General features: G+C 36.2%; 2 protein-coding genes across 2 annotated transcripts in view; both read left to right on the plus strand.

Moving 5' to 3' along the window:
- LOC140172722 (uncharacterized) overlaps positions 1-239 on the plus strand; it is a 105580-nt gene extending 105341 nt beyond the window's left edge. Inside the window, exon 17 of the mRNA XM_072195855.1 lies at positions 213-239. Within this exon, the coding sequence (XP_072051956.1) occupies positions 213-239 (27 nt within the window). The remainder of the gene's footprint in view (positions 1-212) is intronic.
- A 444-nt stretch (positions 240-683) lies between these two features.
- Positions 684-12156, plus strand: LOC140136164 (uncharacterized). The gene is made up of 10 exons (XM_072157876.1): positions 684-864; positions 1769-1948; positions 2420-2559; positions 3396-3593; positions 4462-4591; positions 5115-5234; positions 6028-6196; positions 7124-7299; positions 8961-9039; positions 12001-12156. The coding sequence occupies exons 1-10, from the start codon at positions 718-720 to the stop codon at positions 12078-12080; spliced, it is 1419 nt and encodes a 472-aa protein (XP_072013977.1). The 5' UTR covers positions 684-717; the 3' UTR covers positions 12081-12156.
- The last annotated feature ends 7310 nt before the right edge of the window (positions 12157-19466 follow it).

Genomic DNA, 19466 nt, shown 5'->3' on the forward strand with positions numbered 1-19466 from the left:
GTAAGTGTAATGTGTTGCCAGGTCTTAGGTCTAATGGCAGAGTTGGAGGTCACAATGGAAGGGGGGCAAGTAACCCATAATTTGCACCTGTACCCACTACATAACTGGACCTGCCTGTTGTCTATCACACGGTAGAGGATAGTATTCCGATCGTTCATTTAGAGAACAAACAATAGGAATTTTTATTTTGACTATCCTCTACCGTGTGATAGACAACAGGCAGGTCCAGGCTCACCTAGTAGTGGATGCCGGCGCACACTACGATAAAAATATTGGACCTGCCTGTCGTCTAGGTAGATAGAGGATAGTCAAAATAAAAATTCCTATCGTTTATTCTCATTCTTATTTTAATAACTGTAAACTATTTTTTAAAGCAAAAATTAAATTATCATCATAAAAACTCCCCTTTTTCTAAAATGAACAAAACTTGTTTATAACTTTTTTGTTGCTCGTACTGCTAACATGTGCAAGTATTCCGCACTGCGTCTACGCGTACAAGGCGATACATAGGGCACCTCTAAGAGCGTGTTAAGCGTTATCAACACTCATGATGACGTGGGGTCGTCTGCAGCCTGATAGACGACACCCAAAATCATGCAATTGTCCAATCAGATTATGTGTCTCGTAATAGACCACTCCCACTGACTAAGAATCTATAATAATCGTTTTGTTTTGCCGGCATTGCCCCTCATCACTGAGTGTATACGTTGGTACGACATGGTCGTTCTTACCACATTATGGGACAAGTACTTCACCCCTGAAGCCACACTAGCCAGCTATGGTTGTGCCTTATCTCTAAGATTCTCTATTCATCATGCCACTAAATTGGACCATTTCTTACAACAACCTCCTGCATCATGGAAGGTAAGAGGAAATCTAGTTTCAAAATAAGGCAAAAGGAGTAACATTGGCCCATTTTTGACTCGTTTGTTACTGATTGTATGTATGTGAAAAAAAGTGAAGGGCGCCAAAATAAAAGGGATGCGAATATATAATATTGGGGCGCCCTCCCTTGTCCACAGAGGGAGTATAAGTTCTAAATAGAATAGACAATTGGGTGACTTTCCATTTATGGGCGCATTACACCAAATCACTGCGCGAAAGGTGCAATGGTGATGAGTTCCGGTTAAAAGTATACATGGCTACTGGAGACAATGTGGTGTCCTTAGGGACCATGTTCTTCGTGAGGTTGGCATGTTCTGATTTAAATGAAAGATGCTAACCTATTTTAATATGACTAAAATAGATATGAAATTATACAAATCGATTTCACAAGAAAAGTAGGCCCTGTCCGAATTACTGCTAATGGAAAAAGTTTTAATGCTAGTTTTGGCGTAGAAAGAGTGGCGTCGCTTTTCAACATTTTTTAATAAAAACTGAATCTGTAAAGTTCCCCAAAATTGAAGCTTAAATGAAATTTCAGTCCTTAATTAATACAGGGATGACGTTGAAAAGTGAAAAATATTGTCACGCCTGGTAGAAAACGCCACTTATAAAAGTTGATTTTTACGTGCTTTTCAATGGAGAAGTTATTTGGTGGTTTACGCCCTTATGGAAGATATAGGTAAAGCCATTATACAGGAGTTGTATCATGGGTTTCAATATTATTAACTCTGACCAATTACATTTGAAAAACATACTCCTTCTGTGGAAGATATTTCCAAAATTTTCCACAGGTGTAGTGTGGATTTCAAATGGAATAGCCCAATGGGGACCAAAAAAGTATATCTCTGGAATACTCTTTAAAATTGTATTTTCTTTTGTTCAGGATCCTGAGAGTTGCCAGAGAATCTCCCTATCCATAGTAGATGCCATACGTGGTGGTATACAGCGATGGTGTGCTGTTGCTAAGCAACTAGTCCAACGTCCAATCATTGACAAGCTGTCAGTGGTTGCCTTGGAGATACTCATGTTGGCTAATAGTTTCTTTTCCCAGCTTGTGACAGAGGTAAGTGAAAAGTAAATAAGAAGTCAAAGAACCAGAAAAGCTTGGGTGTCATTTTCATCAGGTTGACTGAATGAAAGAAGATTGGAAATGCATAGTATTAATGCTCTGCGTGCTAGTCATAGTCTTCAACATAAGAAATCAGAGTTTTGAGATATTTTCTCAAAATATCAAGAGCTATCTTACGAACAACTGAACCAATACTAGGCTTGTTTGTACTGGTTTTAATGCATTTTCCATGCTGATTACAAATATGGTCATGAAAATTTACAAATCTGAAATTTAAAAAAAAATTGAAACTTGTCATCTGCAGTCGACACCCGTGTGGAGAGAAGTAAATAACAGAGTACTTACAACCTTCTTGGATTCAACTTACAAATTCAGATACTGTCATTTTCTATATTGATTCATATCTCAAGAACCACAAGACCTCTTTTCATCTATATAACCATATTTGTATCTTCGTCATTGCAGATGGCTACTTATGAGCGTATAGTCCTGGAATGTTTTCAACACATATTCTGTCATGCCTACCCAGACCATTCCATCTCAAAGCCTCCAAAAGGACGAGACAATTTGCGTGCATTTCAGACGCCTACCAATGGGTGCTTAAAGTAAGTGTGCTGTTGGCTTTTCCAGTTGAAATCCATACACCACCTGTGGAAGATATGACCTTAGTCTTCCACACAGGGAGTGTGAATTTCAAATGGAGTTACCTGAATGGATGACTCCATTTGAAATCGACACCCACTGTGCGGGAGATACCGTGTCTTCCATAGGGCGTGTATGGATTTCATTTTGAATACCCCACTGAGCATCAAATGCAATATTTTGTATAACAGTGCTACAGATTAATAGTAAATTTGATCATAATAATCAGGTGGTGAGTGCCGTGCATTCTCTAAATTCAGTAATTGAATGGGATTATTTTGAAATTTTAAAACGCTTGAAATATCACAAACAAATAGGCCTATGTTAATAAATAATATTAATGCAAGCTAAAAACATTGGGGTTCGATAATGAACCCCACAAAACTAACCGAGTGTATGGAAAATGTCATACGGCGGAGCCGCTCTCTCCGACCATCAGGCCACTCGTCAGCTGATAATAATCTGCAAACTTATTCTGCCAACGTTTTTTGAAAAAAAAACTTGTATTTAAAAAAAATTTCAATCAAATTTGATCCACTTCAGCCAAAAATTCTCCAAAATACAAATCTGGTCGGATGAGCCCATAGAAGAGGTTTTTATTTTTTTACTTTTTTTTTGCGTCTCACTCTTCATTATTATTATGTATTTAAAAAAATTTCAATCAAAACTGATCCACCTCAGCCCCAAAATGGATGTTTTACCTGCATACAGCTAAAGAAATAAATCCGCAAAATGCAAAATCTTGTCGATTTTTTGCATCTTAATTACTCCCTGTTATTGTTTTGCTTCTATATTTCAGTTGTTGCCTTAAGCCAGCCAGTGTGAATCCATACCCACAACAGGTAGAGAAAAAGTTGCTGACTGAGATACATAGCCTCATTCCTGTATTTATCAAAAGCTGCCAGGTGGACAGTGCTGCAGCATTGCTGCCTATATTGGTTCATCATGTGAAGGAGTACAGTACAGATGAGGCTATTGTAAGGTCTATGCTTGATGGGTAAGTTTGCAAAAAAATATTCAAAGGTGCAGAAACTTAAATTTTCGAATTTTGAAAACTTATTTAAACAAGCAATCCGAAAACTTCTTCAGAAATATTTGTGATGCATCCAAGTTCACTGTATCAGCTGTCATGTGAGGTATGACGTGTGAAGAAAACTTGTGTTTTGTATTCTTGATCACACATTCAAATAGTCAAATTTTAAACTAATATCAAATCAGCATGCAGCAAAAAGGGTGCTTTTGTAACACAAAACTAGAAAACAGGTGGTACGGTGGGGTCCCAGGTAAAGGACATTCAGTCTGCAAATCCGAGTAAGAACATGACATTGTATGTAGGGCTCTGGAGAGTATGTGTCTTACTGCCATGAATTTTGCAAATTGTATTTTACCACATTTGACAAAAATGACCTTTTCTGCACTTTTACTCGTTGAAAATGCCAGATTCCTTGAAATTCTGTGCATCCAGTACATGTTGGTATGTAATACAATTATAAGTGCATTTTGTAAACTGGTATTGCATGCACTGGTGGTGGTCTGGGAGATGGTTGCTGCAGGGTTTTTTTTTGTATCTTTTTCTTCATCTTTGCCAACTTCATTGATAAACATTGTGCTAATCATTATTAGTGATCCTGCTTTATACCAATAATTTAAGTTAAATTTTCTTGTACTTATGTGAATGGCTTGTCTGTTGAAATTTGCCAAATCCAGAAAATTCTGGGCATTGGTAAGAATTCAGTGTGAAAAGCCACAGCGAATAACTTGTCATTTTACGAGAACACAGATTCGTCTGGACCGTAAGTATTATAGACACCAACCGTGTGATTCCTATAGTCAAATTTTGTCTTGTATATCTTTCTATTACTCAGGGTTGCTTCAATAGTGCAGAGCTTAATAGAAGACAGTATGTGCAGACCAGCCAGTGTTAAGTGTGCAAGTTCTATCGTTGATAATATACAACTAACATTCCAGGAAATCACATTGGTGCTACAAGATAAGGTATGTTACTTCCATACTTCAGTGTAATTGCAAAATACTGTAAAGATGTGCCTAATTGTGCATATGAGCTCCCTTGACTTAACTGGATTTTGGGGCACAAACTAATTGTGCTCTCCCATAAAATTTCCCCCAGCAAATATGGGCACAGACCTTTAATCAGGTACATTGCAGCATTTTTGGACTGGTTGACAGGACGTCATATGCAAACTAGTCTTTTTAATTGAATTCGGTAATATGTGCTTAAACCATTATGTGTGGTGCACTATAAATCATCAACATTGACCTCTGCAATTAAAAGAAGAAGATAAAGATAGGTGTTTCAAACATTACATCTTTTTCACCAATGAAATAAGAAATATTTAGGTTTGCAGATTTTTAAGGGAATGTTAGGATCTGGTGTAAAGAAGCTGGGGTAAACAGAAATATTTTGGTACAAATGTTAATGTAGTATGATTTAAAGTCATACCAAAAAAGCATATCCAACTTTGATATAAAATTCAAACAATTGTCATTTAATTTGCAGACTTTGGAAGTGTCTACTATACGTCAGGTGCTGGATATGTTCCTCACCTTGAGCCACCTTACTGAAGGCACTGAGCATCTACAACTTGTATTTTGTGCTGTATCACATAGGCTAGAACTGGTAAGAAAAACTTCCAAGTATACTTTGATCAGCTCGTAATAGGCGGGAAATGTTAGGCTTTTACCACTACGCCGAAAAGTAGACCCACGTTAAGAGTGCTATATAGTTGACCTGTCTGGTATTATTTTGTGTGTAAAGAAAGTAGACAAAGTATAAGACTTGGAATAATAATTTGTGATGCTTCTGGCGAGATGTCACAAGACCAATTTTCAAAATAAAATATTTTGATATTAATCCGCGATGTTCTAAGGCCCGCCGATTACGAGCTGATCAAAGTATAGTTACGTCAGTCAGTTATTAAATCAGTCAAGACAGTTACTCAGTTGAAGTCATTTTAAACGGACATGCCATCATCAGAAACTTATACTTTTGCAGTCACACACAGATTGATTTGTTAAATGCTCACATAAAAAATTAGCAGTGTTTTTCACCCCCTGCTGTTCGTATGAACCCCTATATATCTGCCACAGAGGGAGTATGAATTTCAAATGGAATGAGCACCTTAGGCAGCTCCATGTGAATCTCATAAACCCTCTGAGAAAGATTCAACCTGAATCTTCTGCTGGGGGAGAGTGAGTTTCAAATGGAGCTGCTAATGTGTTAATTCCATTTGAAATTATTTGATCATACTCCCTCGCGGAAGATATTTCCAAAATCTTCCACAGGGGTAGTGTGGATTTTAAATGAAACAGTCCAATGTTTGAAAATGTGGTTAAACAAATGTTCTGCCCTCAGGTGGTTGAATTTTGAAACCATTTCTAAATACCCTGTCATATTTTGTTTTAATTTCTAGAATGGGAGTACAAGTTCTCATTTCATCAACATGAAGAAGGGTTCTGGAGAGGAAGAGGATTCTGCGTTTGGAAGCAGCCACCTGGCATTCAGGTCCAATGATATCCCTGCTAGTCCTGTGGATGATTTAAGGATATCAGATGAAGATGAAGATGATAGAGAACCACCAGGTAAATGGGAAATTCCCACTTTTTCAATTGTGTCCCAGTCGCCTCAGATAAAAAATTTTCTTGAGTCAGAATTGTGTGATAAGAGCGAATGAAAATAGTGAGTTGAGAGATATTGGCAATAAGTTTAATTCAACTCTCATTAAAGATGTGTGACCCGATCGACAGCCTCATCGTCATTGAAGATTTGTGACCCACCCCCTCCACTTTTTCCTATCAAAATGGAGGTTTTGGCATCGGAAGAAAGCTCATATTTTTCTCATAATCGCGGTGACATTTAAGGTCTGAAATATGTTACGTTTAGATATTTTGAACGAAAACATGATACTTCGATAGCCTCATCCCCAATTGTGGTATACCACACATACAGTTCTATGGGCTGTTGTGAAACATGTTTTTACTTCTAATATCAAAACTCTAATGCAATTTAACTCAAAACTTGGGAATAATATTATTTTGGTACAGGCTTCAATGTGAGGTACAAAACACAATATGAAAAAATACTGACAACCCACCTTTAAGAACATTGAATTAAAGGTTTTGCTAAAAAAAGAATAGTAGTTCCAACCATTTGACGAAGAAAGTTGAGGAAGAGCGGGAAAGTGAGAGGCATGCGGGCAGACAGATACACGGACATGCATAATGTTAAGAAAAAGTGAAATATGTGCAGATAGGAAAGAGAGAAGCTTTAGACTTGGAGAGCAAGAGAAGAGAGCATACATGTAGAGGGGAAGAGTGAGGTGGAGATAGGGAAAGCAGGAGGGAGGGAGAGAACAAAGGGGAGAGAGGACAGAGAGAGGTCACATCTTTATTGGAATTTTCTAGATCTGCAGAGAGAGATAGTTTCTAGATGTCAAAGTGAAAACGGATTGTGAAGAAAAAGAGGGAATGAGGAAGTTAAAGTCAATTTCATTATTCCTTTGATTTCAGCTCACAGCCAGATGTTATCGGAGTCAGTTGCCCTGAATGCTAGCAGTGGGAGCAGTAACACTCCACGATTATCAGTGTCAGGAGGTGAGAGGGAGATCAGAGCATTAACACCTACAGCTGCTGCCGATGAGGATGACAGCGGCTCTGACTGGGATAGCTGGGATGAGGACGAAGAGGTTTGTATACGTATTTGTGATGTGATCAAGCAACTAACTCCTTGAGACCTGCCAATTGGCTAAAATGAATATTGTGTCCAATTTTGAACCAATCAAGGAGGGTATTAATAAAATCATCTGCAAATGCAAGTTTGACCATAAGTAATTTAAAGCCTAGTCATAATTGGCAATTGAAATGAGCATTTCCAAGTTATCAACCAATCAGAAATGCTGTTAGATGACCAGTACAGTCAGTCTACTCTGAAGTACAGCGTGTCCCAAAAGTAACTTAACATTGTGGATTTGCCATATCTCAAATATTGCTTACTTCATACCAAAATGGAGAACATATTCACATAGGTTGATCTTTTAGAATTATTCTGATACCAAAAACAGCATTATTGATGACCCCTTGACCTTACTGTGCGACTGTACATATGTGTGTATCAAACCCACAAAAGCAAGCTCATTATGTTCTTTGTCCAAGCACATAAATGATGTGCTTCCCTGAACACTAAAGTTGGTTCACTCATAACCGCACACGCTACATTTAGGTATGAACATTCATGGATTACATGGCGTAGTGTAAGCGTGACTGCTGATTTAGATTATAATCAGGATATATTGACAATATTAAACTTTACTTTAAAACAGTTGAAGTGAAGATGAATTTCCAATATATCAACGGATTCAGATCGTATGGTTCTTTGCAGAGACAAAGTCCGACAAACTCACTCAAGCAAAGTTTAAGGAACATTTTAATGTAAATTATGCACCCAGCCGAAATACAATCCAGCAACTAGTGCAGAAATTCCTATCAACTGGATCTGTTCATGATCTACCTCGGGCAGGACGTGGAAGAACAGGAAGATCGGTTACAAACATCAATTTCATACGAAGAGCGTAGACGAAAAGCCCATACGTCGACTTTCAATGGCGTACAACTGTTCATTTAATCCTCAGAAAAGATCTTAAGCAGTTTCCATATAAAATCCAGATAAAACAGAAAATGAAGATTACGCATGGAAAACAAACAAACAATCAAACAAACATAGCAAAATTAAGCAAGACAGCTTTTAAAACGATAACATGTTATATCGTGTTATCACGTCTCAAATGACGAGACTTATTTTGCTTTTATAAAAGTGGATTTTACGGTACGGTAGATATCCGTTTATTTCATGCCAAAGGGTCATGGCCACATAGGCATGTTTGGTATCATAAAATTTCTAAAAGAATTACCTACATACTGTGCAATTTTTGTAACAACACTATTAACCCAACGCAAGTTATGGCCAATTCACAATGTTAAGTTACTTTTGGGACACCCTGTACAAAGCATACCTGCAGCAGAGATGCAGCACTACGCACTGTTTATACGCTGTATATGCACACATTGTCACTTTGTACTTCAGAGAGGTCAAACTGTAGTGTCCAGGGGGTTAAAATCAGTCAGAAATATAGAAATATTGATTTTCACATATAGCCAAACACATGAACAAATGGAATAATTTCTTTTGTTGCCTATTGTTTTGGAAACACTTCAACACTACGGTAGCTTTATACAATCATGTAGAAAACTGAAAATCAAATATGCCCGACTTAGACTGATTTTACTTAGTCACTTGTTTGTTTGTTTTATCGATATAGCATCATTACCATTGTTCCTTTGTTATTCCCAGGACCAAACGATGACATGCAGCATGTTTGCAGAGTTTATGAAGAAACTTAAGGCTCAGTACTCACAAGTAGAACATCCAGGTAATATTGAAGATTACAGATTGATAATCCAAAAGATCATTAGTCCAAAAACCCAATTACTTGGTTATAAACCCTTATCCTGACCCTAATGCCAACCCTAAACTTCACCATAACCTAAGGCCTAATCTTAAGGTGGAAGCTCTATAGTCCGACGGTTCTTTATTCCGACGGTTCTTTAGTCCGAAGGTTCTTTAATCCGACGGTTCTTTATTACGAAGGTTCTTTATTCCGATGGTTCTTTATTTCAAGGTTCTATAGTCCGAATTTTGAAAACGGTTCTTTAGTCCGAATATGAAAATAGGCTCTATAGTCCGAATTTAAAAAGGGTTCTATAGTCCGAATATGGAACTAGGCTCTATAGTCCGAATTTAAAAAAGGTTCTATAGTCCGAAATTGCAAAAGGGTTCTATAGTCCGAAACGGATACCGTGTTCTTTAGTCCGAATTGGTAAACAGGTTCTATAGTCCCAATTTTATTTTCATCATTTGTTTCAGTGTCAAATCATCATTCATTTATTCATTCTTGATTTCGTTCGATATTTTTTTCATTAGCTCTTTCTTAAAATCCCTTTCTCATTTTTGTTTGTTCTTTATTCTAATTTCTTTTGTTCTATCTTATTATATTCTTTCTTTCTTCTCCTTGTTCTTTCTTAATGTTCATTATTTTGTTCATTATCTTTGTATTCATTGTTCTTTCATTTGGACTTCCTTTTAGTCTTTATTCAGTTGTTTCATTTGTTCTTTCATTTATTTTCTTTCATTGTGTATTTTCCTTCTTTTGTTCTGTTTTTTGTGTGTGTGTTTTTTGTACTTCTTCAGGTTTCTTTATATTTTCGTTCCATTCATTGTTTTTCTTTTCGTTTCTGATGGTGTAAAAATATGTCAACATTTTTGGAGCAAATACCGTACTTTTAGGATCTTTGTTTACAGTAAGTTGGGGATATCAGGCGCTTAACGCAGGATTTGTTTTTGATGACGGGGGCAAAAGTAGCGTCATCCCGTTTACCATGAACTCTGCTATTATCTAGCTAGAGGACGCAGTAAATGTTAATGTTATAAAAAAATTCGGACTATAGAGCCTTTTTACTGATTCGGACTAAAGAACACGGTATCCGTTTGGACTATAGAACCCTTTTGCAATTTCGACTATAGAACCCTTTTTTAAATTCGGACTATAGAGCCTATTTTCATATTCGGACTAGAGAACCGTTTTTAAATTTCGGATTAAAGAACCTCTTTTAATGTTCGGATTAGGGAACCTTTTTTAAAATTCGGACTATAGAACCTTCGAGATAAAGAACCGTCGGAATAAAGAACCTCTTTTAAATTTTTTTCGGACTAGAGAACCTCTTTTAAAATTCGGACTAGCGAATGCTATGAACTCATGTTCGGACTAGCGAACCTTCGGACTAAAGAACCTTCGGATTATAGAAGCGTCGGATTATAGAGCAGTCCCCAATCTTAACCCCAAAACGAACCTTAACACTAAACATAACCTAAACTTCACCATAACCTTAGGCCTAATCTTAACCTCAAAACTAACCTTATCCCTATAAAGGATAGAGAAATCTTAACCCTAATCTTAAACCTAATCCTAACCGTAGCATAAAATGCCATAAACCCTTTTTGGACTAAGGACCCTTCAGAGTAATGGACTGTTAACTAGATTTCTTTGGAATCTTGAAGCTTCGTTAGTGCAGCTTAATGTAAACAACATAAAATGTTGATAACATAATAAATATAAGTCAGATCCAATCCTCCTGAAGTTTATAAAGTTCCTTTTTTGTCTGATGGCAAATCTGTTGAAACCCTCAATTTGAAATATGAATACCTGTAAAAAAAAAAAAGGAAGGTTTTATTTCAAACTCTAATGGTGACCCGCAGGTCAAATTGCTAGAATTGTACATTTAGAGAATAAACAATAGGAATTTTTATTTTGCCTATCCTCTCTACCGTGTGATGAGCGACAGGCAGGTCCAATATTTTGAGTAGTGGATGCCGGCGCAGCCGTATCCACTACGATAAAAAATATTGGACCTGCCTGTCGCCTATCATAGGTAGAGGATAGGCAAAAAAAAAAATTCCTATCGCTTATTCTCATTCTTAATCAGTTAAATATTATTTTAATAACTGTAAACAATTTTTTAAAGCAAAATCTAAGTTACCGTCATAAAAACTCCCCTCATTGTAAAATGAACGAAACTTGTTTACAACTTCACATATTCTGTTGCGCGTACTGCTAGCGCGTTCGCGTATTCCGCACTAGTCTACGCATCCAGCGCGATACATACGCGCACCTCTACATGCGTGTTACGCATTATCAAGACGCATGATGGCGTGGGGTCGTCTACGGCCTGATAGACGGCACCGAAATCATGCGATTGTCCAATCAGAAATGTGTCTACGAACTAGACCACTCCCACTGACTAAGAATAAACAATAAACACACCTAAACAGACACAATGCAATTTGCAGGCAGCAGCTTAATCAGCGCCAATATTGCAACATTGAAACAATTACTATACAAAATCCAATCCAACCCAACCCCATCCCCCAGTAGGCAATGAGGATAAAGTGCCTTGCCCAAGGACACAACACGTTGGCACGAGCGGGGCTCAAACTCGCAACCTATGGATTATGAGTCGGGCGCCTTATCCAATCGGCCACACATGCTGTAGTAAAGGCTTATGGAGCAATTAGTCTTAACACAAATCAATAGAATTTTGATCTGTGATAACCAAATAAAATGCTAAATACTCTTAATTAATATAATTTGTGGCTAGCGTTGCAAGTTCTGCTAGCCTTTACCACATGCTGGTTTGGACACACTGCGCTGCAGTCTTAAAATAATGACAAAAAGTCACCTACATTCTGAAATTATTTTTTGTTCCATTTTATTTTAGGTTTTTTCTTAAAAAAACCTGTACTTGATGGTTTTCTGTATTACTCTTATACCTTACAGGGGGACCAAGTCCATTCCAAGTGGAGCTGAGTAATTCAAGGGACCGTGACAGGAAGCTCATCACAAGTCTTTTGAATTAATAACAGCCAATGATTGGCAATTCTAAATGTGTGCTAGTACAAATAAGACAAGCACTGGGAGAATTTGTGACATGCAAAAAAATGATGTAATTTACTAAATTTGGGAATGAAAAATCACAAATTTTGGGTCCAATCACAAATTTTAGATTTTTCCCAGACTACTATATTCATGTACTCATTTTGCAAAAAGCATAAATTATTAATCTATGAAATTCATAAATAAAACTTTAGTCCCAGTAAGTGAGGTTGATGGTGATAAGTCAAGGTTTCAAAGTTTGCTCTATTTGCTGATCAATGGAGAGACCGTATGTAGAAATATTTTTATTAGATTTATTAAATACTGCAAACTCTTTTTGGACGGAATATTGCTCAATTCCAAAACCGGTGCACAAATTTTGCTTTTTAAAATCACACATTCTCCCGGTGGTTAATATAAGATTATGTTGTGTTTGTTATGTTATGTTAAGAACATAATGGTAGAAATAAGTTTACAGTACAATGCAACTTTTGTCTTTGTTGGAAATGCACAAATAAATAATGTACATGTTAAATATTATCAGCAAGACTTGCTGTGAAAGTGGGAATATTGTTTTTTGCAATGCATACATTTTGTGCTTTTCAAATTACATGCTATGCAAGAGTTCAAAACTTTTAGAAATAATTAGAACTTTCTTACGTAGGTCTCTAGAGGGAAATCGAAATTAATCAAAATTAAATACCAAATTTGATGGTTTTTTGTCACTCTCTTGTGTAAGTTCATCTTGAAATATTCATATGTCGACAAATTGGGCTATTCCAGTTGAAATCCATACACCCCCTATGGAAGACATGACCCTAATCTCCCACAGAACGGGTGTAGATTTCAAATGAAGTCACCCATTCAGGTAACCTCATTTACATACATACAAATACATACATTTACAATTTATGCCGCGCATAATCTAATGAAAGGTCTAAGAGGCTTTACAAACTTCAGCCAAGGCTGGAATAGAAACAAAAATACAAAAGGAATAATTACATATTACATTCACATAAAAAGGTGTGTTTTTAACAGTTTTTTTTTTAAACAATAAGATAAACAGCTTCTCTGATGGAGAGAGGGAGCATGTTCCACAGCTGAGGTTCAATAACGGAAAAAAATAATTACAGGTTCAATAACGGAAAAAAATAATTACAGGCCCTGTCGATGTCACCTGTTGAACGATGAATTTTGGGAATATGGAGCCCAGCATGATCAACCGACGAATGAAGGCAATGATGAGAAATGCCGAGTGTTGTATAAAGCAACACCAGAGGAGAGATATGTTGGTAGGGACTAGAGAGCCATTTAAATATTGGTACATTTTATATGGATTTCAATTGGTATAGCCCATTGTGTGTTTTCAAGTTCATCCTCAAGAAAAGTCTCAAGCTTGTGTCTTTAAGTGTGTCTGATAATGCGTTGAAAATTGTGATTTTTGTAGTTCATTTTGCTAAAAAATTTGTGTGGCAATATACTGGGGACCTGAGGTTAAAAACTTAAAAACGCGTACAGAGGCAGTTTGGTGACAACAGCGAAAGAGCATTGACATTTTGACGTCACTACCGAACTTAAGAAGTAAAAACTCAGTGGATCGTATCTCATAACTTGTCCTGCCAACATTACGTGGATGGTCACATATGTGCCCATCCACCACAAACTGGTCGTAAAGTCGGCATTTTCCATTTTGAGATAAATTAAAAACAGTATATGGATTTCTATGTAAAATATATTAGGAATTTGACCTTTGATGAACCATAACTTCACTTTCAGATGTCCGAAGAAGCTGGTTGAGGTGTCATTTTAAAGCTGAAAGTGAATTGTTTCAAAATCTGCAATAAACAGAAAATGACCTAGAGCCGACTTTACTACCACTTTGTGGTGGATGGTCACATATGTGAGTGTAAATTGCTTTCATGTATTCAAACAATCACCTTGATTCTGTATTGCTGCACATTCATTCTAAATATTTAAAAATAATGTCAGCAATCTTATAGGAAATCACTTTGTTTCTGTTGATGGAAAACAGAACTGAGAAATATTGTTTTATGGAATCTGTGTTGGTATATATTTGTTACGTCTTGGCTTGAAGTTAAGATGCAGGGTGAAAAGAGTTGATTTCAATAGTATTTTTGTTGTTGTTCAAACAGTAGCAGGGTGAAAAGATATTGTACAGTGTCAGTCCAAATGTATGCCATGAGTGTGTTGTTTATATGTGCCAATACCGACAAGAGCTACATTGTGGGGTATTTTTGTATGTACATTGTAGGTGTATGTACAAATGTGCACAAAGCGACAGTGTGGGTGTAAATACTGGTAGGAAACGACATTGTGGGGGTAATTGTATGAATTATACACCTATGGGTGTCTTTTTAAGACTACATGTATACTACCCCTCTATAGGTGTTAAAAAGCCATTTGCAGGAGTTTCCACAAGGTCAATTTACGCCAATAATGTGACTCTTTGTGTATCTTTACACCCACAATGTAGCTCCTTTAAGTGCACAACACAGTCTTACAGGACTTGTGCACACACACATTATGATTGACACACGGAACAACTTAGCTCGTTCACATAGCGGTTCCGTTGCATGGCCGATCAGAGTGTTATCGTCAGAGCACCTTGGACTAGGAACAACTATGTATAATCATAATACAGGGTTTAAGACATGGCGTTAATTGTTTATAGTTTTGGTCATGTATCTCATGACATCTGATATTCAAAATATGTTTATGAAACAATATTTGTAATGTCAACTTGTGTAACGCAAAATTTTATGTGACAATCCACTTTCCTTTATGTGAAGATTTTATATTCCATTTTACTTGTCATAAATTATTTGAAGAATGTTATTAAGAACTTTCCATTTTGAATAGCAAAATGTGTGTGATTAATCAAAGATATGATGAGTTTTCTTCAATTTGACCAAAAACATTTATACAAATTATGCACATTTTTAGTTTGTGACATTTTGTTGAAAATCATTTTAAAGAAAATGTTTGCAGTAAAAAACATTAATGATGCCTTGTATTAGAGTATGGATTTATTTTAAAATATGAATTGTGATTTTATTTTAACTTACAAATGTGACACGTTCTGATCCAATCAGGCCAAAGGGCTATTCCAGTTGAAATCCATCCACCCAGAATCCCCAGATGGAAGACATGTGTCTCTTCCACATGATTGCTAAGAATAAATACCAAGCTAATTTCAAATGGAGGTCACTACAAATCAATCCCAAGTCACATGGTTTAGGAATGTTCTCTGTATTCCTAAATCCATGTGACTGAAATGATTTGAAGTAACCACCACTTTGAGATGAGTCTGGTATTTATTCCCAACTATTATGTAAAAAGGCACATATGTAGCAGCCGAAAAGTGCATCATTTTGATATTGATGTACACATATATTGTAGCATAATAAATGCCTTCAAAAAGCTATCAGCAGTGACCAGTTCATTATAGTTAGTTGGTGACATCTAAACGTTGAGGCAGCTGTTTCACACACGTATCTATGCTGCGTCTTTAAACGTGTGTGCTTTGAGCGAACGCTTGCAATGTGAAGCTGCACTCAATGAAATACGCAAGAAAAAACATGCCAAGATGAAAAACAGTATACAAGCTGGAGGATCAGATCATGTCACAAATGTAAAATAATAATAAAATTTAAGAGGATTGTGTGCCAATGTGATATATTGCTAGTTATGATACCAAATTGTTATGCTTTATGTGAACTCACTGTGAGTCGACTCACATGTTCAAGGTATGTGAACTCACTGTGAGTCGACTCACATGTTCAAGGTATTAGTTTGTTTGAATTCAAAGTATTGTTTTTATGTGGTGCTTATCTGTTTCCATCCATATAATAATATTAATTTATTTGTTATTGTTTAAGCAGTTACACCAAAGTTTTATCACTATATTGTAAATATATATTATTTAGTTTATTGTGCTATTCCAGTTGAAATCCATATACCCCCTATGGAAGACATGACCTTAACTTCCACACAGGGGTGAAGATGTCAAATGAAGTCAACCTAGGTAACCCCATTTGAAATTCACACTCCCTGTGTTAGAAGATTGAGATCGTGTTTTCCATAGGGGTGTATGGCTTTTAACTGAATAGCCATTTAAGTTCATGTGGTTAATTTATTATGAAATTAATCACATGAATTTTATTGTAATTTAATAAACAATAGTTGCTATTTACCAGTAAAATAGCTTCTATTTAGTAAAAAAAACCAAAAACACCTACTGTGTTGTCTGTAATAAACACCCGGGGTGTTGCATTTTCCAAAAGGGGGGCATTTATTAGAATAGACTTCTCCGTAGTCCACTTGTCAATTGTGCACTACTCTGGCTATTACATTTAAGCTTAAAACTCTGATTTAATTAATGAGTGCACAATTGATAGATTTTCACAACTGATCTTTTCAGTCACCGTCGCCCTCTGTTTGTTAGCTTCCCAAGTGGACTACGGACTTTGCCTTGAGAGTTAGGCCAATTTCTGGCCTAACTAAAATTAGTCATGATGTAATGCATCTTTAAAATAGAATCTGGCTTGTGATTGGTCGCCCAGATCTCGTTATTGTTTAAATCCTCCCGACGCGTACTGGTACCATTGTAACTATACATGGTACACAACTATCTAGGGAATGCAGCGCTTTTGTGCTGGTGGATGAACGATGCATCTAGCGCGTATTGTACCACCATGCTTAGTCTTGTGGTTAGATTTTATTGATAAACAAGTATGATTGACAGTGTGTGAGTCCCGGGGTAAAGTGCTGCTTAAAAGTGAAAGTCCATAGTCGGTTTTTCGGATAATAAACTGGCAGATTCTAAAATTAGAATTGTTCAGTATTGAAGTGTCATTATAATTATGGCATTATGATATGTTGCATTCAATAATATAAGCCTCACGTAGGGCCTATACTTTACTTTTACTGTCACAAATATAATTATATAGCCTAAACTTTTTCATAACCATTTTATACTAGTATTTTGATGTACTAAATATCAGTATAATTTTGAGTTCAACTGAATGCGTTCATCATGATTAATAACATTTTTATTTATCAAAAATCGACTATGGCATAGTCTATTATTAGAAGTGAATTTTCAGTATAAAAACGGGGTCAATTTCCTGATGGTGCTCCTGTACAAAGGAGGGATTTACAACTACTACTGATGGCAGCGCGCATAGAAAATGACATTTTTGTGGTAAATACAACAAAATTACACCCGTAATTGCTTCATCATGCAAGAATCTGATGAAATTAGTAAATAATTAGGCAGTGAAATGGATGGAAGTTTGAGTCATATAAATAGGTTTTGTCCATGCAATTTAGCGATCGTCACTGACATGACTGATGCAAGTTTTAAGCTTACTCACACAATATGGCATGGATATGTTTGCATTTTTGTCAATTTTTCATTGAAAAATTGGAGGGGGTGTTTATAAGCAGGGGTGCATTTATTACAGACAATACATTATTTACCTTGGCTGAATCCTGAAAACAGAGATGCAGTTAGAGCCCTAATATGCGATTTCAGTCAAGTTTTAATTTTATTTATTCTTTGCCAAATATTATGACATAGTATTAGTAACAGTAGGGATAACCATCAAAATTTCATGTTGCCCCTATTGCTACAAAAGATTTTCTGGATAGAACTCATCAATAGAAATATTTTGGTGGTTAAATGGTCAAAATCGGTCAAAAACTTTTCGAATTATGAATTTTCAAAGTTTCCCATTCTGACCGGTCATTGGAACGAAATGAAATGACAAGGTCCAAAAATAGCAATTGGGAGCAAAATTGGCATAAGCATATATTTACCTTAATATATTTCTTTATTTTAACATATATGCAAACATGAAACAAGCATATTGTGAAAGTATCAAAGGGGGTTCTTATGAAATGGCACTTTACTAGTCAATGACATAAATTATTTTTTCAAACCGAGGCATTGAAATCATGCATTTAGAGAACATTTGGCAAAAAAATCATCCAAGATGGCCGATATGGCACAAAATCAAAATTTCACTAAGTACAGGTGAACTTTTTTTTAAACCAAAAATTTCAATGTTATTGGGTTTAGTATGACCAATTAGTAGGTGTATGCAAAGAAAATCTTAAGTGTCATTGAAGGTCATTGACTCATTCACAACAATAGAGGTTATCCACTTCACTCATCATGCTCATGTGTGACTTCTAACAAAAGGTGCTGGTTCCGTAGTATTCCTTATTCAATACATGACCTCGAAGTTAGCTGCATGACTTTCATGGGCTATTTTGAAACAGTTATGGTTGCACATTCAGGTACTTCTTTTGAAAGTTCTAAACAAGGTATAGCCAGCAGTAAGTTGTAGATGGTATAGGCCTAAATATAAGAAAACGTTTAGGGTTGAAATCAGGTGAACAATACATCGAATGAGCACGAAACTTCACATTTATGTTCAGAAAGGCGTCTTTTTAGCATGATTCGAAAGGAGTATGGAAATTCCAAAGGGAAGCTGGTGATTTAATTTGTAATTCGAGATCTACTTGTTCAATTTTTTAACCTTTTTACAGAGGGTATGATAGAGGTATTACTGGCAACTCTGCCAAATTACAGCTCAGTAGGCCACGTTGTTCACCTGATCTTATTGACATGAATATTTTGTGCCATTCTTGAGCAGTGCTGAACTCAGCCACTGGCAATTAAGCGCACTGTGGCGATGGACCAATTTTGACTCGCACTTACAGGAAAATGAAATAAGTTATGTTGCTGTAATTTGCAAGATAGTTACAAAACATAATTGGCATTAACATCCCCAATTTTTACAGAAAAAGTATGAAAAATAAAAGAATGAGCTCAATTTAGAAATGTCTGTGCAAGCAGTGCACAGTTGAGCTCCCTGCATGTCTATGGGAGTGTTCTAATCAAGTTGATGGTTCATTGGTCATCCCTAGTAACAGCTGTACGTCAAGAAGGTTTTCTGGTCATTTGAAGTCAAAATAAGGCAAAGGAAAATTATTTGTGTTGCAAAGGCCAAAAAAAATTGTAGTGTTGCCTTCAAGTGTGAAAAATGGGAATGTTGGGTCGGTCGGACGGTTTTCTTTTTTTTTTTTTAAACATTGAGTTTTAAAAAATGTGACAAATAGTAAATAAAGCTTCTTCCATTAGGGAAATAATCAATTTTGACTACTGGATACTTGTTAGAGATAATCAATTTAAGACTAGTTATTCAATAAAATATTAATTTTAAGTGAAAAACATTGATTTTTGTAACATATCTGTAAAATTGTCATTCACAAAAATATTATGACCCGATTTTTTCAGGATTTAGGGTCGGTCGCTAAGGGCAACACAACAATTTTTTTTT

The sequence above is a fragment of the Amphiura filiformis genome, chromosome 16, assembly GCF_039555335.1.
Source record: "Amphiura filiformis chromosome 16, Afil_fr2py, whole genome shotgun sequence".
Taxonomy (NCBI): domain Eukaryota; kingdom Metazoa; phylum Echinodermata; class Ophiuroidea; order Amphilepidida; family Amphiuridae; genus Amphiura; species Amphiura filiformis.